Genomic DNA, 22,050 nt, shown 5'->3' on the forward strand with positions numbered 1-22,050 from the left:
TTGGTCAGCTACGTCGATCACGTTTCGCTCGATCGATCGATCGAAGAGAGCAATCGTTCCTTTATTTTTTCTATTTTCTCCTCGACTCCTTGGACATTGTCTGATTCTTCCTTGACGAAACTATGATTCATCTTTCGACGGAAGCTTGGAAGAAGCACGATATTTTCAAATGTCACGTGGATTTGATTCGTTAAAGTTTGCAAGCAACTGTGTTAGAAGTTCGAGTTGTGGAAATTGATACATTTACATATCTTTCAAGAGTACCGAACAAGATGTTATCAATTCCTAAATCAGAAACTTTTTCAATTAAAAGTTTCGATGATTTCAATCATAGAAATCACGCTTCTGCATCAGTCGAGCAGCACGGGTTTCGAGCGTAAAAGCAGAGACGAGAAATCGAAAAAAGTGCGAGTTTGTTCAATAGTAGCGACGAGACGTAGCCTCCGTACGTCACGTCATTTCCGGTTGCCGATCGCCGCCGGCCGCTTGTCCAGCGTTCCATCTCCGTTTCTACTCGAGCGCGTATCGCCATCAACCATGTTTATTAATCGAAACTAGCACGATCGAAAACAGGAAAGATCTGTTTATCCGATAAGACCAACAATTTTTAACCTTTTCCATTTCGTTCCACGCATAAATCGGTTACTAGAATTCTGGTTATCGTTGTTTTTATCTGACGATCCAAGAGAAAAGAGATCGGCGTTACTGGCCAAGTAATCGCGCGTTTTAAAAATTCTCGCGACACATCGGTTGAAAACGTTGAAAGTTAGACGAGCCTGAATCGTCGAAACGTGGATACACGCGAACAACGCGAATCAACGCAATTATTTGTACGTAGAAAATTACGGGCTAAGTATCGAGGGATTATCTCGATAGGGCGACATTATAATGCGCTTAGTATTCGCATAAATCAATTCCATAAATCTCATCGCAGATTAATTCCCGACAAGATCGTCGGTATAAATATTTCGATGATCGCGACATCGCGCTAGACCCGGAGCGTAATCCTAATTATAATAAACCGGTGGAGCACGTATCGACGATTAGTAACAAGTTACGGGCGAACACATTATCTCGGAAAATGAATGTTTTCGGATCGAGACCTGGATGCAACGGCGGCTCGCTAATTAACCGACGTGGACATGCTCTTTATTAGCGCGGGCGGGGGGGAGGGCGAGGCTGAATTTATTTTAATTTCAACGAAATTACACGAACTATACCAATAAACGGATACGGTAGAAAATGCTGAAAGATTTCGCGGTGAACGCGAATACGAATCGCTGCAGAGGAAAATCCTAATTGAAATGGAATGTCACGAAATAGAGGAGAATCATTTTTGATGAAACGATGATTTCGGATTGAAATCGTTATCGTCCGTTCGATCGACATTTCATTAATTGTATTCGTTTGCGGACGTCCGCGTGGGAGTGGCAACGAGTTAATTGACGATTCGATGTTAATTCCATGTTTTTTGCGTTATCGCGAATGCATGCTTGGACGGGGAATTCTGATGGAAAGGATGCGAAATGTATTGGGAATATAGTTTTCGGTGAACATAACAGTAAGTAGAAAATAAGATATTCCGTGTTAGGGTTTACCTCGTGATCGATCACGATCGTTATATCAGTGTATTCGACGAACAATTTCGAAAGAAAGAAACCAATTACTCGATTGTTTCGTCGTTTTCTATAGCCTACGAACGGTAAAACACGAAAATTACGCTTTTTCTCAGTGAAGCTTGCTCGCGTCTAATCCTCGAACGTTGTACCCCTTCGGCAGGTAAAACGGTTCATTCTGCAGTCATTTGCTGGCACAGGTAGTCGGCCGCCGTTCCATGCAATTTGTCCAGCCTATTATTCGACGTCGTACTCGTAGAGGCGAATTCGATCGTGCGGATTAATTCGATCGACTTCGACCTTGGTGGAAGCGAGCGCTCTTCCACTTTACTCAACTTTCCGCAAGGTCGAAGGTCAGCTCGCCTTCGAAAGTCGCATTCGTTGGCGTTTACGGCGAGTTTCTGGACTGAGACGGCTCAGCGGATAAAAGGAGGCCGTCGTCGTCGTCGTCGTCGTCGTCGTCGTCGTCGTCGTCGTCGTCGTCGTCGACAACAACGTCGTTGTTACCGTTGAATGAAAGGCTTGCCATGGTAGATAGGAAGCCGGTTGTTCGAAGAGGGTGGAAAAAGGTAGGAGACCGTACACGACGAGAGGACATAAGTGACAAGTTGAGGGATTGCTGCGCCTACGCGGTTGCATTGTACGCAATCATCCACGATGAACGTCCTCCGTTGTCTCCTGTCTCGCGATTTTCACCGTTTTTGAATCAACCTGCCGCGCCTTGACGTTCCTAAGACATTCGGCAAATGCGCTTCCGCTCCTCGGAGAATCCTGTTGCGTTTCGCGCAGCTTACCCCGGCTACTCGAACGTCGAACGATCGATATTTAAATATATTCAAAATCGTTCTACGAAGCACGCGCAAAATAAGGACGAACGATTCTCGTTATTTCCTCTGTTATCGCGTTAATTTCCTTGCCAGGAGCAGCAATTATTTAATCACCGCTTATCGCATTCCAATAATTCACGAAGCGAGCATTATCGGTACGACCTGGATCATGCCTCTCGACGGCCGAATCGATGTTCCTTCGAGAGCTAGTTTCTACCGAGCTCGTTCTAAACGCGGCTAATGACTGGCCGTTTTCGAGCCGCGTTTTCGAAAACGGCAGAGCTTCGTATTCGATTATGGGAAGCTTGTAACGGTGGAACCCTTCGGGGAATTGCGGTGGCTGACAGCGCGACCAACCGCCGTCCCTCTTCCTCGTGGAACTCGCTTGCACGGGTAAAACAATGACGAATGCGTTCTCGCCCTGGTGCGGCCACACGTTCATTCCCGTGCACGTGCACGCGTATCGACACCGACGTGTGCCGGTGAATGTACGCGCCGAGAACATGGATACGCGCGGAGACACCCGGAAATGCGGGCTAACACGGACCCGGCAACGCTCGAGATCGAGTTGCGGTGTTATCGAGACGGTTTTCCGTCGCTCTTGTACACAGACTAGTTCCAGTCCTGGCGCGTGTCTAGACAAAACGGCCAGATATACCTATTACGCGAAAGTTCGCACACCAACGGTCTGTCTATCGTTTATCTTCTCCAACACCGCGACATCGCGCTCTTTTTACTTTTCTCTCTCTCCTTCTCTCTCTATCTCTCTCTCTCTGTTAGCGCTATTGTATTTTCATCTGGTCCCGAAAATTCGACCACGCGCACCGATGAATCTCTACGATAGAATCGTTCGTGTTGCTCCATGCGGTGGAGCCATGCGTTCACCTGCTTCGTTTCGTATCGAAACATTAAATCGGCCACAAGCATGTGAAAAATTAGAAAACGCCACGGTGTGACGGTTCGAAAAATTTGTCATCGGATCGGCTGAACTTAATCGTAACGTTTTACAAGTGCAACTTACGAGTTTGTATACTACGGTATCCTTTTGCTTCAGTCGATTTTCGGCGTGTGTTCCATGCGATCTGGCCGAACGTTGGCGACAAATCACGTACAGCGAAATATACGTTCGTATACCAATTACTTGTCCTTTCAACCCTAAACCTATGTTAATGGTAGCTCGAAATTAATATTAAACGGCCGACTATAACTCGCGCTTTAATCAACGATTAATTTAATCTAATAATTCGCCACATCGATAATTACATCCTCCAATTTCTATAGAATTTCTGTATAATCACGCGCGGACATGCTTGCAATAAGTTTCACGAGAAAGATTTGTCGATCGATTCCATAAAACGTTATTGTACGGTCCATTTATATTTACAAAGTATGGCAGTTTTTCGAGGGATCAAACGAAGAGCATGAAACGCTAATCCACGATTGAAAACATAGGTAAATATTCAACGATATTTACATTGGCGAAAAGTATGGTTTTCACGGGTGAGTCGACAAGATTAATGGAATGTCGAGTACCAACCACACCGAACAATATCCATATCGATCTGCCGGTTTCCATGCTGCAAAGTTTTCAAAAGTTTCCGTAAACAAATCACGTGCCCCAAAAGGGAGAAGGTTTAAGCGATATGTCTGCGCGAAGAATCGGAAACGCGTTTCCTTGAAACGCGAGCAGTCGCTTATTCTCGTACTGCCCCATCGTAACATAGGCGGGGTAACGCTTCGACGGTCCATCGATGGTCGCTTATGGGTTAAAGCAAAGTGCGATCGTTGATACGATGGCCGCGGTAGGGGAATGGCAGCTTCAATAAGAAGGAGAAACGGCGTTTTCGCAAGCCGCGTATTCCAACGGGTTTCCTGGGGTAGAACGAAGGTAGCGGCGAGGAAAGAGGGAGAAAAAAGTCGTTCGAAATTCCGCGCCATATGCTCAATGGCCCTTCCAGGCTGCCCCTTCCCCCGAGGAACAGTCACGGCGCCCGAGCCTTGCCGTAGCCACGGAGAAATTCAAATTTACGCACCAACTGCCCCGGGTGTGTTTTTCGAACTTATGAAAAATGAGTCTAGCCGAGGGTCCAGACTACTCTCCAAACCCCTTGTTATACCTCCCACGCTCGGGGGTTTACCTCCTTCGGCTTCCACGCCTTTTTCCTATGCCCTATCGTTTTAATTTCCTCTCTCCCTTTCCGCGAACCCGAGTACTTCGAGAACAAACACGATCGTTAATTGCCTCGAGAACGAATAATCGTGAAATCAACGCGAAGAATTTGATGGATATTAAAAAATCTCTTTTCTCCGTCTCCTTTCTTATTTGTTTATCGATAGGTTAAAAGGCTGCCTCTTGTTTTATCCTTTCAAAGCAAATAAAATTCTCGGCTTCGTCATATCGATTACCTCGAGGGTTCCTTTTCAATCAGCTGCCAGTTCTATAGTTGCGGTATTTTTCCAGCTCTGACGTTGTCCGATCATTCGGTGGAAACAAACAAAGCTGTTAACCGGTCACCGAGATCCCAAAACCAAGACGGTCGTACGGTTAGCAACAACGTAGAAATACCACGGAGCCTCTTCCTCCTCCGCATTACCATATCTTTCGCGTATCTGTTCTCATTTCTCTTCCGTTATTGCGGCCGGTTCTTTAACTCGGTTCATTTTTCACTTATCCAGCGTGTTGCTCGCTACGTTACCCACTCTGATACGAGATCCTGCTTGAATCTGGCCAATTCCGGCCTCCACCGCGTAACCTTCCCTACGAAATTTCGCGAAAGTGCCTTTCTTCGAATGAAATTTCCACATAAAGCGGTCCGTCGACGGTTGACTCGACGGGCAACCGCGCGTCGCCTCATTTTCTTTACGGTCCTATTGTGCAGTCGCGTAAGGCAAAAATGAAAATGATTTTCAATCTCGGCGGGACGAAACTGAAAAATAAGAGGGCGACGCCGCGATGCATCGCGATGGACAAGCTTCTCCCATTTACGACGCTGACATACCGAGGATAATCCAAGTTTCCAACGTCAGGGAAATCAATATGGCCGACCAAGACGAGCAGCAGGCCCCTCGGCACACGTTTTCACGAGCATTTTTTGTCACTACGCTACGACCGCACTACGATGAATTATGGTGCATAACCTCGAGAGACACGGAACCACAATGCATATAACCTATATTTCAAGTTCTTACCGCGAAACGTGCGCCGGTACATTTCACGGCGTAGCAACTCGATCCAGTCTGACCAGAACTAACATTCTGTATACGAACAAACGTTATCGATATTACGCCACACTCGGTTCTATTTTCACTGATCCTCCTTCGCGTCTCCGACGTCTCCGTGTCTTTAATACTCTGTTTCTCTAGGAATACAATCGTATAGGTGTCATGAAAGTCGGCGCTTCGCGAGTACGATATCACCTTCAATTTCTCAATGATATCTTTCTAATTTTATATCTTTGGTTTTCGCAACCACATCTTCCTAGGAATAATTTTTAGTAGATTGCCAATGTTTGTGCAATTTGATATTTTCACGAAGAAACTTTACTAAAGAATTCTAGCCACTTTCCGTAACTTTGACAAAATTCTAACCACGACCAGATAAAAGACATTACCAGAGATTATCCGCCTTCTATCTCTCTTTCTTCGCTTCCTCCTGTGCTGCGTAACACGGAGAAAGGAAAGGTCAAGAGTCCTTGCCCTCGGAGAGTAAGTCCAGGACAGATACTAGTACCGGTTCCGTTCGTTCACGATCTTTCCGAGTCTTAACGAGGTCCATCGTACAGCCAGGAACAAACTCTTGGAATCATGGAACCGCGTGTAAGTTTTGAATACCTGAATACCTCCTCCGCGAGTCTCCAGTTTGCCTCTATCGCTCGTCCCATGATTTTTTCATACATATCATTATTATTATACGCCTTGTCGTTTACTTTTTGCCATAACATGGAACTCTGAAGTCAAATCGATATACTAGGATACACGCGTATACACTCTTCAATTTCGAAGAAACAAACGATTTAATTGTATTCTATCAAAGTTCGTTTCTCGTAAGGAGATGACACCGATGATATTAAGTTTCCAGGTAAATTTGACCATCTCCGATCCATCTACGATTTCGCTGAAACGATCGAAAGAATGCAGGAGGGTAAAAAGACACTTGTAACTCTACTTGTCGATTTGTGAATTTGCGATACGATGTGGCTTCTTAACGATTGAAAATCATAGTGCTTACGTAATCTTGAGCTAGTCGCGCTATTTCTACGTAGGAACAATTCCATTCGCGTTATAGCCGCCCAGCTAATAGAAACGTAATATTCTTGGCAAACAGCATTAAGGCAACGAAAGAAATCGTAGCCATAAGTACCATGGCTTTATCGATGTATCGTAAACGCGAAAACACACGCGACGGATTAAAATTGCTAGATGCGTTGGAGCGCGAGCACGCGAAGCATTTACGCGGCTCGCATATACGGGGATACAAACCCGCGGCTATCTGTGTCGCGTAATTGTCAGCGTAACATCGTTCCGCGAAGCAATTCGATTCCTTTTTCATTATTCAAATTTCGAGCCGAGTGTTGGATCGCGGATCGACCAGTGAAATGTACGGCATCGTCGCGCGTTAACACCCATGATCGCGACAATTTTTTACTTTTTTCGATTCATCCCTCCTACCGACCAAAGCGAACTACCAATCGTTTCATTCCGTGGGAATGCGATTCGATTTTTTCACGCTCTTCGTTGGCCGTTCGCGACAAAGAACATCAACGATTTCAAAAAAAAAAAAAAATATATATACAGATCAAATCATCTTTCATCGACGGATTTCATTAGAAAACGCGAATCATATCAGACGCTTTTCTTTCACGTTCCGATAAAAATCTCTAAACCGTTGTTTACATTCCGGTAGCAGATTTTTTCGAGGGAAAATATACGGCGGGGAGATAAAAATCGATTCGATAACGACACCCGGTGCATGGGCTGCGCACCAACTCACGTAGAACCGGTACGTGCTTCCGTTGTCTCGATTAAATTGACGGAGGTTGGGTTATACGATTTAGTAGCGGCGTACTATTGATTATTACAGCATTACAAAAATGGGAACGGCTGTGTGCGCGCCGCCTGGATAGACCCGTCGCTTTTTATAAACTGTCGTAGCTGATGGCCGGAAAACAAACGAGGAAAAAGCCAGGGCGAGAGGAGAAACGAGAGCGAATCGAATTAATGCCCAAAGCTGCCGCTTTAAACAGCGAGCCACGCGGTTTTCCCAACCTTGCTTTAATAACGAGAGAATCGTAAATTTTCGAAACCGGTGTCGAGACTCACCCTCTCGAGTCCCTTACCGCCTCCGTGGTCCGTGTCGCAGCGTATTAAAGCCGACCAAGAAATTCAACGCGACTTTTTATTCCCGGGCGCAAGAACCAGTCTCTCGCGGTGAAAAAGGGTCGGCCGTTTTCCGCTGATTATTTCACCGATAATTGCCGAACGATTGCCTCCGCGTGCATTTAAGTCTCCGCCAGTTAGTGCGTGTAGCAAGATATCCCATAGGATACAAAATATTTTGCGAAAGACGAATGCATCTGCTCGTTTAAATTTCAAGCAGATTTTCCGGTTTTTCGTCTTCATCGAGCAGACTAACAAAATGCGAGAAACGCCGAATAGAAAAGTGAAAACGATATCGAGGACTGTCCCAAAAGACGATCAAACCGAAAAAATTCATCGGAACGGAAAGAGCAAATGGGGAAAAACGAAAAGCTCGAGAGAAAGGGATTCCAATTGGTCGATCGCTCGTCCATCGATAGCGCCAATTACTACATACAATGTTCATTTTTTCCTTTTTTTTTTCTCTCTTTTTTTTCTTCCTCAAACAATTCCTTTAATCGTCAGCTCGATCAAATTCGTTTCACTTCTTTCCTTCGTTAAAGACACTAAAGGGATATAAACAGGGAAAAAGTACGGTTTCGTTGAAAAGAATATAACGTTAAGCTTGATATATTCTTGGCACGTGTACGTATCAAGTTTTATCCACGAATTTTCCGCTATTTTCCGCTCGGCCAGTTTTAGTCTGTAGGCGTTTAGCTTTTTCGGTCTATACAATTTTCCCAGATATATCCGGTTAGAAATTAATATGGAACACCCTGTATACAGGGACACGTCACATAGATTTCGCGTGTAGTTACAACACGTTCCAACACGGGTATCTAGACACGCGGCCATGTTTCTGCCAGCGCACGGAAGCAGTCAGCGTGTCGATGATTTAAAAATATAATATATTCAACGGTTGACCGCCGTTGCGCCGCTTAACTAGCCAGCCGTGTTCAACTTTCAAACACTCTTTTTCTCTCTATCGTTACCCACCCTATACCCTCCCTTTCCTCTGTCCTTCGTATCTCTCTGTGTTTTTTTCCTTTTCCTTCGTTTTCCACGGTCCTATCGCCTCCACCGATATCTCCATAATCGACGTTTAACTACATTTTAATCAGGACGTGTTTACACTGTGACAAAAGGAATTCTCCCGTTTGATCCACTTGTCCCGATATTACCTCCAAGTTATACACAATGGTCGCTTATGCCGTTTTGTTTCAAGCATGAAAACGTAACCGTTCAGATTTATTTCGATCATCGAACGGATAAAGTAGCTGAAAGGCGCCTGGCGTATTAGCCAATTCGACGTCGACTTGTAAATTTCAAAGAGTCACGCCGACGTGGAAAGGGCGGCCAAGTTTTCGCCTGAAAAATGGCAGCCATTCCCCGAGCCGATCTACAAACACGCGAAATTTCGATCGCGTTTCGTGCCGCTGCTCGTCGAAAGAGCGAGACCGAGTCCTCGATGAAGAGATATCGTTGACGGTTAACACCGTGCCGCCGCTAACTTTCGACGGCTATTACGGTTTTTCGTGAAACGTAACGCTGAAATGAAAATGAGGTTGTAAATAGTACGCTAGCGATCAAAAGGTTATAGTCCATACCGTGAACTCTTCGATTTCTAAACAACGATTTGATAACGGCAACGTAGAGTTCGAGTTGGCTGGCTGACTGGCTGACCGATCGTAATTTCAAACTTTATGGTAATTTCATGATTTACACCACTGAAATAAGAACTCGAGTACTATCACGGTGACCTATATTTCCATCGATTCTGTACGTATCGCTGTCCAACAATTTCCAACCGCTATTCTACTCAATTTATATACAAATTTCTACGTTTGCGTATTATCGATCAAACGTTTAACGGTAAATTCGAAATCGCTAGAATTTCAATCATACTCGAATGTCCGAGAACGTAATCCGAATCTGGAACACCTTTGAACCGGCCGCGGATAATGACGTCAGGGACAAGCGATTTATAATGGCACCGCGGTGCGTATCGTCGCGACACGCGTACGCCCGTCACGGCGATTTTTTACATCACCGTGTGGTACCATAAATCAATTAAACAAAAAACCGCGGAGCCTGCGAGTGACAAATTCAGCTGCGACTCGGTCGAACCACCTGCAGCGAATTTGATTTGCGCGTCGACCGCTGCTGCCCTTTCCTCCTCGTTACAGTCCGGCTTTGTTGTTGACCGACGCCCTTTTTTATGCGGATATTTCCACGAATTCGTGACAGTCAGCCGTGCATTTTTATACGTTTCACGGGAAACGCGAACATTCAGACAAATGTAAACCTCTAAATCAGTGTTTCCAAAGTTTACATATACGTACAATTAGATATATTAAACAGGATCGGTTGCCGATAAAGTAAATTTATATCTCGCGTTTCGATCAAATTAGAGCACAATGTTCAAGAACGAACGTTTCAATCCATTCGTGATTTAATCTATAGATAGCAGTATCTATCAATATAGTAGCTATCGGAATAGCATATTTGTGTAAATACATCTGCCGAGACACGATCGATCAATACTTTTAATAATTATTTCTTTTCTTTCGTCCCACGTTCGAAAGCCCTAGCATTTCAATAATTAAATAATCTCGAACTTGAGAAATAAACCTCAACTTTCCTACGTCAATTTGTTTAATTTTCTTGGTGTCTGGAATCGGCCCTAGAAACTCCAGGATACCTCGTGTCTCTGAAGAAAGCGAAGACAACGTTACACTCCGTGAAAACTTAATTGCTCGGGGATTCGAGCTCGTTAGACACCGCGACCCCGATTCCCCGATTCCCCGATTCCCCGATTCCCGTTCCTTTTGCCGTTCTTCTTCCTCCGGTTATGCAATACGCGCGCCAACATTTAAAATAATCGTTCGAGTCCATCGTTATTCGACGTGTTGTTAGCAGCTGTTCGAGGGAAAAAAGGAAAAAAGAGAAAAGAAAAAAATGATAAAAACAGGCCGATCTATAAAACTGAAGAGGAGTAAACATACACTGTTCGTGTGGATTACTTGGCTGGCATGTTTGAGAAACAGTGTACGCAATGCGTTAATGGCCGCATCGTTCACGTTCCACATCGAATATATTTATCGTTACTCACGGCCCTTCTCTACCTTTTCAAATTGTTTCGCTTTATTCTTCATTAAGGGGCATTTTTTTATTGGAGTACGGGCACGAAGCGAAATGGGCTCGCTCTCGAAGAACATTACGCTTCCCAAGGGATTCATTTCTCTCCGGTTCTATTCCACTCACTCACGATCAATTCCAGACTTTGCTTCTTACCCTCGTGTAACTTCGAATTGGCCGGATTCGTGCTCGTTATATCCGATGTCGTGAGTGCACTTACACCATCGCCGCCGCTTACAATCGTTTCACTCATCCAGTTGATGATTTTGCTTTCGGACCTCTTACAACTTCGAGCCATCCCGCAGGAATTCTCTGCCGCCTCTTATTACGCTTAGTGGATCCCTATCAATCTAACTTCAAAATGGAATTTCGTGATTGCCCCGCGTCTCTGCACCAGCCATTAAGACCCCTCGTCTCGCCGGGCGAAACAAAATCGACCCGCAAATTGCCCTAATTATTTACGTGTCGAAGCTGTTTCGCGCGCCAAGAATAAACAACTCTGTTACGGCGGATAAGTGGAAAGGTGGGTGAATTTCTATTTCAATCGAGTTATCCGCGAGAACACCGACCATAGTCGAGACACTTTGTTCCAAGTTAAAATGCAAATCGCTCTATTTGCGAATTCCAGCAACTTGTTTTCATCAGATTGCTTTTCGCTGTTCTTTCCGACTTACATCACGAACAAATCGCATTTCCACATTCTAGCTTCGAAACGTTCATAAATCGAACATTTTCCGGCTTCCATATAAATACACCATTTAATCTACCAAATAAAATTCCTCTACAGACACCGTTAAACGATATTTTTCTACTCACTCGTCCCTACCTCCGCTCATCCTCGTGGAAAAACTTTCGATCGTGGAAAATCTCGCCGCCATAATCCGCGCAATTTCGTCTCACCTGATCAACCTGACGAACAGGACATAAAACTATAAGCCAGCGAGTACACGATAAAGACGATTATTGCGCTAAATCGTCCTGCTCGTACATTTGCCGTTACTCGTAACGACAAATTCGCGACTAATCTCAGCCTCTCGCCCACACACGAGAACCGAAACGCGTAAGTTCTCGTTGAGCCGGCCGAATCCACGAGACCTTCTTCTTCTTCCGAAGGTGTAATTCATCGCCGTCGACGGAATACCAGTGTCGTTGGCCGCGTTTCCACGCGGCTGCTCATAAAACTTTGGTCGAGGAGGAAAACGTGCCGAAGAAAGAGAGAAAGAAGAGAGGTGGAACAGCGGGCGAAGGAGGAAGAAAGCGAAAGGAAGCTTGCGAGCTACGAAAAAAGATGGATGGTTGGTGGATGGTCCACTTTATTGCACCGGCGGATATTGTATAGCTTATGGCTACAGGGGGAGGAACGGGAACAGTTCTGGGAAAGCATTTTCCCTGTGAAACGAATGATCTATCGCGCGCTACGCCTACCCACGGACGCGGTTACGGGCAACGAATTTTTGGTCGGTCCGCAGTCTCTGGACAGAAACTCCGGCGAATTACTGGGCGAAACTTCTTGATCCTTCGTACAAGTTGAAACTTGGATTCCGCTTGATCGATTCGAACCCGGCCGCAAACTTTCTCTTCAATTTTCGCACGATTATAATTTTATCATCCGACAGCGCCGTAAAACCGCGACGAAACGACTTTGACTGCGAACCGTCGGTTTTTGAATTTTCACCGGTTTCCACGAATTCGTCTTATCCTACCGCCGAGTTACATCGGAGGAAGCAGTTCCCAATACGCGCTTCGAAGCCGAGTAATATGCCGTTCGTGATGCAATCGTGGGACTTTGCGATTAATTAGCTTTAGTAACACGGATCTCGTTAAAAAGAAAAGAAGAAAAGAAAAAAAAAGGAAAGAAAGAAAAGAATCGGAAGCGTGCTTTCGGAATCGAAGCTGGCCAGACGTTAGAGGAAGGCGGGGAGATCGAATAGGGAGGTAGAGCGAACGAATACTGCATCAAACCGAATCCAATAACTCCCACGGGATTACAAACCCGACCCTCGGGAACCGAGCGTTCCCCGAAGATGTGTAAGTTGCGGCGAAGAGGAGACTACGAACGAAAATAAGAGAGAAAGGTGTAGGACGAAGAAGGTGTTGGGATAAGGGAAGCTAGTTCGAAAAGGTGGATCGTCGCAGGGCTAGGATATTTCGTTGTGACCAACCAGACGTATATCGCAGCTTGCATTCGTATCAGCTGCACTTGTAGATGGGAAGCTACGCGAATGAACCGGCTACGTGGGATATTTTCTTTGAAAATTTTCAAAGAATATTTCACAGGACAGCAGATGCGGATCTGTAGGAAACGAAAAGTTTTCATCAGGATATCGAACGAGGGAAAATAGAAAGCGATACAGAAGTAAGTGTACCGGAGAATAGTTAAGACACATTGTACGCAGAAAAAAGAATTCTCCTGTTGTTTATCGTTCCGATTTTCGGATGGCTCGCGCAAAATATCTTCGCGTCGTTTATTCGTTACGGTAATTTATCAACGGTCGATTTACGAATTTTAAAGAGGGAATTTCCCAAATTCGAACATCGTTCGTGGAACACGTTGCGCGACGTACTTACAGATCAATGAAGATCCTGACACGTTTTTACAATGCAAAAAGATCGACGGATAAAGCGCTTTTGACACGAGAATCAAAAGGGCGAAACCGCAACGGTTCGATTAAAAAAGAATAACTCCCGGCCTGCGGTCACGATACACCTCGAACTGGCAACAAATGCAGAAACAAAAAACAAATGAAGAAAGAGGTGATCGGCAAACAGAGCCACCAAACCAAACCACACGAACCATCGTCGGAACGATGAAACAAAATATTTGTGCGGTTTCAACGATTTTCGTGACGCGCTTCACCAGCTCCCTACAAAATTGAATTTCTCCAGGAAGATTCGTTTACCACCCGTTGCATAACATAGCCATACTACACGCGTGCACTGACTGCTATACATCGTCGTGTTACCGTATGTGTCGAAGTACGCTCACACTCGCCTACATTCCGATCGGTCGAAGGAACTAGAGGTAGCCGTTCCGACCAAACGATAGGTATATAACTTAGAAGTCGTTCATGGGATTTTGACAAATCGCCGAGGCTACCGCCGCCCTATTTCTCCTTCCGCTTTTTCTCCTTTTCGTTCGATCAACCGAGCTCTTAACTTTTACCAATGTCCTCGAACAACGATCGAACGAAAACCATATAATCGTAGCATTTTATAAAATAGTGGATTTTGAATGTATACACATGAAAAATTACAAAATCGTTGAGTCTGACAACAAATACAAAATGGTACTATGATCGTTACACGATATCACGAATTACTAGACATGTATGTATAGAACAATAATCGTGGAGCTTCGAGTATGGTGTACAAAAATTGCGGTTTCATATATACATACCTGGTAGATTTGTAAATATTTGTCGTGTTTCAATTGATAAATACGGAATCTCTTAAAGAACATTGTTTCTTTTTTCTACGCATAGGAAAGCAAATAAGAATTTCGTAATAATTGGGCTATTTGACTGGAAAACAAACTGCGCGAGCCCTTTTTCAGAAAGCTTCTCAGATTCGGTTGCGAGTTGTTCGAAAGGCATCGAGTTAATTCCATCGCTACGTGGCTCCTTCTGCCAATAAAACGTAGAAACATTCTCGATCTAAAACGATCGAAAATTGCAAAAGGTATCGGTCAAGCCTCACACCACCGGCCTGCTTTTCCAACCGGGGCAACAATGTTGCCGCACTAAATCCTCTAGCCGCGCACTACCAGAAACTTTTCCACGTAGCTCGAGTTCTCCGGGGTTTATCGGCATTGGGGGCAGTTTCCGGCAGCCAACGTTCTTTTTTTCTTGCTTGATATTTCTCTCTTTTCGGACTCTGCCCCTCTTCTACGGAGCTAATAAAATTCAAGGGTCACGCAAATCGAGCGTAACCGGGCAACCTACTCTTTCGAGAGCGATCGAACTTTTGCCTCTCGCTAGAGCCCGATATTACCGTCACGGCACCGCAGCAAAACGACCTAACGACGACTCAAGCCGAGAGAAACTGTATTCGACGATCGCCTTTTACGTTTCACAATTACGAATCGTAATTACACTGTTCAAAACAATAAGGAGCAACTAAAGTTGCCACGAATGGCTTCATCGCACGAACAAAATGAACAGAGACGAGCAAGTCATATACGTATATTGCCGTGTTATTCGAACGAAACTGATCGTTTTTGAGGCAATGATCAAAACGAAACGGCAATGATGCAAACGTAAGGAGCAGCCATCAAAATCAAAGTGACTGACAAAATCACGAGACTGGTTAGCGATGTTCCATTTTGATCGATCGTACTCGTCCAACTACAAACAGATCATATAACTGCACTTCAGACGACTTTTCCCATTTTCTACGATTTTTCGTTCTCGTATAACAGAAGTTCGCATTCGGATAACTGGATTCAATCGCCAAGATTTCGTTCCAGTAAATGGAGTTTAGACAGATAGGGCCTGTCACCGTAATTGTTTCGAGCAACGTACTTTTTCACAATCTATAAGATACAACCTCCCACTTCCATGTATTGCCGATAACGAATCGGTTATTCTCGTAAAAAGTCATTGACATAATTCGAATCGCTGATGAAGCATAGATCGATCGCAAACGACGATAGCGCTCTCTAAGTAGAAAAGAACAGACGTGGTCGGACCGGAATTCGAAACGGATCAACGGGATAAAAGAACGATATCGAGACAACGCTATTGTACTTACTGACTAAGGTGAGGAAGGGTATGTTGTGCTGTTGAAAATGGGGCGTGCTGCAAGCTTCTTCCGGCCTTGAAACGGCGCTTCCGGTTTGCACTTCTATCACGTGACCGTCCCTTCGGTAGAACGTCATGCACATGAAACCGCTCCGACTGAAAACAGGAAGAATACCGAATAAAAACCGCACATTCCTTTGCCCTGTAAAAGACTGGTAAAACGTTTCGCCACGCGAACAATAACACGACTGTTTACTCTGACAATGGTACCGCGATTGTAGCGCGCGTCCGGCGCAACCCGTTCCTCAAAACACTGTACTCTTTTTTCCTTTTATCGGCAGAGTTCTTTGCCCTTTTTTTTTTTTTCTTTTTCTTTCCGTTCCTGCATTCGGAGACTACGAACTTTTTCCCTTTTTATCGTTCGCGTCCTTAGCTTTCTCCTTTTTCTTTTTCCTTTACAGAAAGATGAAAATTTTTCCTATTTTTCCTTTTTTCTTTTTTTAACCGCTCGTGGCGTACAAACGACAAAACAAACATGCAAGAATAGGCAAACTTTATGCTAGCGATCGAAAGCGGTTATACTCACCAACCGACGGTGAAATGCGCGACCAACATAGTCATCGTCATCGCTTGAGCAGCGCTAGACTGTTTGATGCTGTTGCACAAGATCTTTACGTCCTGATCTTCTTGACCCGGAACGTACTGTCCGTCTAGGGGACCGTTTTCGAATCTCGAGGAACTGCTATTCGATCTGGTTACGTGCAGGGAAGCGTTCCGAGGATGGAACGTGTAAGATCTGGTCAGGTCGAGGGTGTGCCAGGTCAGTCCGCCGCTAGAGTGGCCGGTTAACCAATTGGGAAATCGGCACTGGCCGGGTGGCGAGACTGAAAGCGTACGGAAACCAATTTATTTAATGCTGATTGGACTGTTGCCACGAGTTGCCCTCCCGCTCTTTCAACTTCGCTACCGGCGTTAAACGGAACAGCTCCTTTCGTTTTAAAACGTATTTAGAATACGGACTTTGCGATATCCGTCTGTTCGTTCGTTTGCCTCTCGTTTTTATCCGCGTCGCTTAAACGGTTCGTTTCCGCCGACTCGATGGAATATTTGAGAGTGGCGCGGGCCAACGCCAGACCTTGAGCGTAATCGACTCGACCTTGGAATCGTCGCTTTAATTCTATTCGATCGTAGTCGTCGATGGTCGCGCGCCGAACGCCGTCGGGAGACGAAGTCTAATAGCCGTAAGAACGGAATTATCGCGATAATGTTCACCCGGCAAGACGCACTCCCGTATTCTTTGGATGAACGTTTCCGTAGTTTGATCCAGACATTCGCATTCTCGCATCGATCGACGAGAATCGTCGACCATTTCAATGAGATCGGGAGAATTAAGCGAGCGGGAATAAGAAGAGATCGACGAAGAAGAACGAAAGAGACGATCGGGACGAGGCGATCTCCGAAAATTTCGCAGTCAGCCCACACTGGCTCATAAAGTCCTCGACGTTACGAAACGACAGCCGGTAAAACGTCGACGCAGGTATTCGATAGCGAAACAGAATCGTTCGAGTATCTCGTCAGTCCACTAGAGCTACCCTTCCCCACTTTCTCCCTCTTCCTCTCTCTCTCTCTCTCTCCAGAAACTTCCCAACGTGTTCCACTTCTGGCTCGGGGGTGTAAAATCCGGACGTGAGAAGGAGCCACTTCGACGGTGTTGGGTAGAGGGGAAAAGGTTGACGCAGGAAAATGGATAACAAAGAGGGAGCGAGCACGAGCATCGAGAAAAAGGAAGAAGAGGAACGCGGTCTATAGGCCGGTAGATAGATGAAAAAGGAGCAAGCAGAACGGAAGAGAGGCAGGGATGAAGCAGGATAGCAAGAGACAAAGAGAGGACATGGCGAAGCACGGAGAAAGGGATGCCGGAGAATGGGACACGAAGAAGGGAAAAAAAGAGAATAGCCGGGCTGTAACGACGGAAGGGTAAAAGGCACGATATATAAAAAGTATAGGGAAAAAGGATGGGAAAATAGGAGGAAGATGGGGATACACGAAGAAAGAGACGGGGCAAGTTCAAAGGAGAAATACCGAAGGAATAGTATGATAAGGAAAGAAGCGTGGGGTAAGGTTGGCGAATGGAGGATTGACAGAGTGTACGTTCGGGCAGTTTTATGGCACGTAAAAGCATTGTTGCACAGCCTGGAAAAGAATGGAAATAATTCAGCGGCTCCCTCGATAAGTCCACGACGCGGACGAGCGAGATACAAATTCCGTGATCGTAAAAATCGAATGGCATTTCCCTTGTTTTACTTGCTGTCGTCCTTTATCTTTTCGTGGTATCAAGCCGCGCGCCGTCTTTTTCCTCCTCGCTTCTCTTTCACTCTCCGTGAATCCGTCTCTCTCTCTCTTCGATTTCGCACGTACCTTTTTCACCCCAGCATCCCCCGCCCGCGTCGACCCTTTCCGTTATTTTTCCCGTTCCCCGTCGTGTATTGCCAATCTGCATTTTAACGACACCGATAAAAATCTGACGGAAAGTTGAATTTGTAACTCCCTCGTATCGGGCTGACTGCAAACGATTCAGCCCAGAACGTTGAAAGAGATCCGCCGATGTCGCGATTGATTTCTAATATTTATGTTCCGAGCTACGTGCAAGTTCCAGCTCGTCGATAATGAAGCGGAGTGACGCGCCGAGCTCGCAACTAACTTCACTGCCTTCCAACTTTTAACGAAATCAGTAATTACAGTTTGTAAAATCTCGGAAATCTGGCCGTTAATCGGTACGTTGAAAGTTTCCACGTATAACTGGCGGTTGTTGCGCCTCTTTCGAATTTCCTCTAATTCCATTAGGTTAGAACAATATGAAATCAGAGAAGGGATATGGTTGTCTCGCGTGACAGCACACCGATCAGGTGATTTTATTTGTCCAGTCGATGCTGTCCAAATATTATCGAACGTAGCTTACCACCGGAAATTTCGGAGCACGTCCGTTCGATTAACGAGCAGGTTCGCCGACGTAATTGCCTATTCGGGAAGGGCCTCGTGGCACTGAACACGGTTCGGAGGCTCTTCTCCTCCATGTTTCAAGACATTTCTCCCTGTCTCGGACTTGGTCTACGGCCTCGGCTAAGTTCCCTTTCGCTGGTTAAACCGCACGTTTCGAGCAGTTATGAAAACGCAGCCGAGTAATTTTCCCGGGGTATTGACTCTGCGGAAGAGTCCAGGCTAATTGAACAAACTTTCGAGCCGGCCTGTGGTTGCAGTTAGAGGTACTCAACGACGGATAGATAAAGAGGAAGAGAGAGAGAGAGAGAGAGAGGAATAGGGAGAGAAGCAGGTCGACAAGGAAAAGGAATAGGGTTGATAAGAGAGAGAGAGAACAGCCACAAGGGAAACCAAGCAGAAAGAAGAAAGAGAGGAAAAGATTTAATGTTAATCCATTTCCCGGGCTGTTTCTTGGCGTCGCTCCATTCCTATTTCTCCGGTGCCGTTTCCACAAGAAGAATTGAGATATTAACGACACGGGCGCTTGCAAGCAGCGAACCGACGCTGTGTGGCGCGCTTGGATCCGAGCAAACCCCTTGTCTTGACCGTTTGCCGGCATCTACCTTCGCCATTTCTTCGACCGACAGTTTCATCCGCGTGTCGGCGACTCTCGCTCGACTAAAAACGATTCGGGAAAGAAAGTGGCGCGCCCATGCCGCGACGAGGCTGCGGGGCGCCGCTTAAAGCGAAAGACTCTACAAATCTACTCAAGTGAAATCCGTTAACGAAGTTTGCCGTGAAACTGTACGCAGTAAGATACGGGCTAGCAAACTCTCGAAGAAGAAAGTGCAAGCCGAAGAAAAAAGAGAGAAAAAAGAGAGAAAAAAGAGAGAGAAAAAGAAAGAGGAAAAGTTCGGTGGCGCGCGCTCGCGCAAGGGCCGAAGAAAAGAGAAGACCGTACCGAGGAAGTGGAGTAGCGTGTAAATATTCCTTCTTCGCGCTATGGATCCGCCATTTTGACACGACCCGTTAATGACACTGCGAGAGAGCTAAATTTTTCAGACCGTGATTCCTCCGACGATACAGGTTTTCCTTCTTTTCTCCCGAGCTTTCTCGCGTATTTCGTAACCTGACCTTATTCCCGCCATACTCGTTTGCCTTGACGCCAAATTTAACCTAATCGTTAAACTCTGAATACAACTTGGCAAAACACGCTTCTTCGTGTAATTCTTTTACGGAAGTAAACACCATCTGTAACGAACGCTTCTTCTTCTCCAAATACTCAAAGACGAATTACCTAAAGAAATCTATTTTATCGTGCAGCTAAATTTGCTCGAGACAATTTATTCGAAGGAAAGATCTCCCTCTCTCTCTCTCTCTCTTGAAAATCAATTGTATTCAGAAAGCCACGTACCTTTCATGAGCGTCATGGTTCGAGATCCTTCCATAGGGCTGAACAGACCGTTGCAAGTGGCGTCACCGCTCTGTGCCACCCGGTAGATCTCGGCCGCACCCTCGGGCAACGGTCCACTCTGTAAACCGACATCGTGATCCATGGCTCCTATGCCCATGGCAGCTCTGTGTAGATTACTCTGCACTGTCTGGCCGGCCTTCTCGTAGACGAAGCATCGGTATCGATCTTCGTTACTGGACGCGTGTCCGTGATGTAAACGGCCCACCAGGTAACGGCTGCTGCCCTCCTTCCAGGTGGCCAGGCATTCCAGTTCCTCCACTGAAACGGCCAAAATAACCGATTTCATCGTAAATATGGACGACCGACGGGGGCGTAGACGCGATCGGTCGCGTGTCACCTGTCGTTTCGCAGTCTGCGATTTTGTTCTTCGTACGATGAAATTTCGTTCGACACGATTTCGTAAGCACTCGTTTTTTTCCCGCTAGCTCTCAGTTCGGGATCGTCCGTGTAACAGCTTTTCACCTAGGATATCGATGAAATTGGAGATTCGCGAAGGATCGTATGTTGGACCGGCAAAGGTATATCATCGTGTCTTTTATTTCCGACGCGAATCGCGAGAATGAATTTCGATTCGGTAAGGCGAGTGCCTAACGAGTTACGCGTCTGTTTTCATAAAATTTTGCCGGCTGATGGAGAACCGACGAATATTTCCCCAATATGTTCAACGTTTTCCCCGGACCCGCTGTAATTTATAGGATATTCCACGATAAAAGTTACGTTCGAACGAGCGATACACGCTCGTGTAGCACTCTCGTACTACTTGTATACCAACTATTGGCCGAACGTATCGTTCAATTTGCAGAGAATTAATACTAACGTTAAGTGAGTTTTAATCCCACAGAAGCCCAATAACAAGGTATGTAATTCCATTGTCCAGTGATTTGATTAAACCAACAAAAGCCATCTCGAAACCAATCATATGCAAATCAAATTCTTCGAAACATGCCATAAATTCATTGTAACAAACTTTTGCGCTTTTCAATGTAAAACCTATAGCTCTTTATTTCTCCTCCAATAAATACAATTTTTAACCCGAAGCTTATTCCTATAAATCCTTTGATTTCCAAATTCTATAACGTTTCCTTCTGAGTACTACTATTGTTAACATCGTAATCTGCGACGCGCTACACTCTTATTTAATATCTGTAGAGAAAGCTTCGCTCCAAGCACCTCTTATCGAGTGACTATTCCTTCACTTTGGTTTAAAAGCAGCCCCGCGTTACTTAGGACAGTCCACCGGCACTGTTCTCATCCGGCGGCAGCGTTGCAAAGCTCGAGTCTAATCCGAGAAAAACGATCCGCCGTTCATCACGACGAGCAGCGAGTAATTTTCGCCAGAGGGTTCGTGCTGACGAGCTGCGGAGGCCGCTAGACGCGGAAAGGCGGCAGGATTCGCGCCAGATCTCTGCATCTATCGGCGGGGATCAAATTCGACGCGGGAACTCGTGGAAACGAGACTGAGCCGTATGCGCCGGAATCTGGACCGGCTGACGAGCAAAAGAGCGAGGACCGCCACCGGGGGAACGAGCTTTTTCGTTCGAATCCTCGCAAATTGCTCGCGGCGTCCTCGCCCCGAAGGATCAGGGATCAAAAAAGGAAGCCGGCTGTGGAGGAAGAGAACGAAGAGAAATAAGGCAAGAAGAAAAAGTACGAAGGAAGAGGAAAAGGGGAGCGTAGCGAAAGAGGAATGGCCGGGGATGGGGATAAAGGGCCGAGAACCGAGGGGTTGCACCGGCGTGGAGGAGGGGGCAGGAGAAAGAAACGTCAGGAAAAAGTGGTAGCCGACTCTTCCGCGAGATGTGATTTAGATACGCGTCTATGAGATCTTGGCTGGCTGCTTCTCTCTGGAAAACCTCGTCGCATAGACGCCGGTTAAGGAGAGAGGAAGAAGGTGCCAGTCGAGCAGATGCGCCGATAAAATC

General features: G+C 45.8%; 1 protein-coding gene across 11 annotated transcripts in view; it reads right to left on the bottom strand.

The window, feature by feature from the left end:
* The window catches only part of LOC126875473 (uncharacterized), a 259,178-nt gene that overhangs the window by 27,523 nt on the left and 209,605 nt on the right, over positions 1-22,050 (bottom strand). For all 11 annotated transcript variants that reach the window (XM_050638405.1, XM_050638401.1, XM_050638396.1 and 8 more), the window contains 3 exons: positions 20,069-20,386; positions 16,262-16,559; positions 15,686-15,831 (listed from right to left, as the gene is read on the bottom strand). In XM_050638405.1, coding sequence (XP_050494362.1) covers positions 15,686-15,831; positions 16,262-16,559; positions 20,069-20,386 — 762 coding nt within the window. The remainder of the gene's footprint in view (positions 1-15,685; positions 15,832-16,261; positions 16,560-20,068; positions 20,387-22,050) is intronic.

Source organism: Bombus huntii, chromosome 18, assembly GCF_024542735.1.
Source record: "Bombus huntii isolate Logan2020A chromosome 18, iyBomHunt1.1, whole genome shotgun sequence".
Lineage (NCBI taxonomy): Eukaryota > Metazoa > Arthropoda > Insecta > Hymenoptera > Apidae > Bombus > Bombus huntii.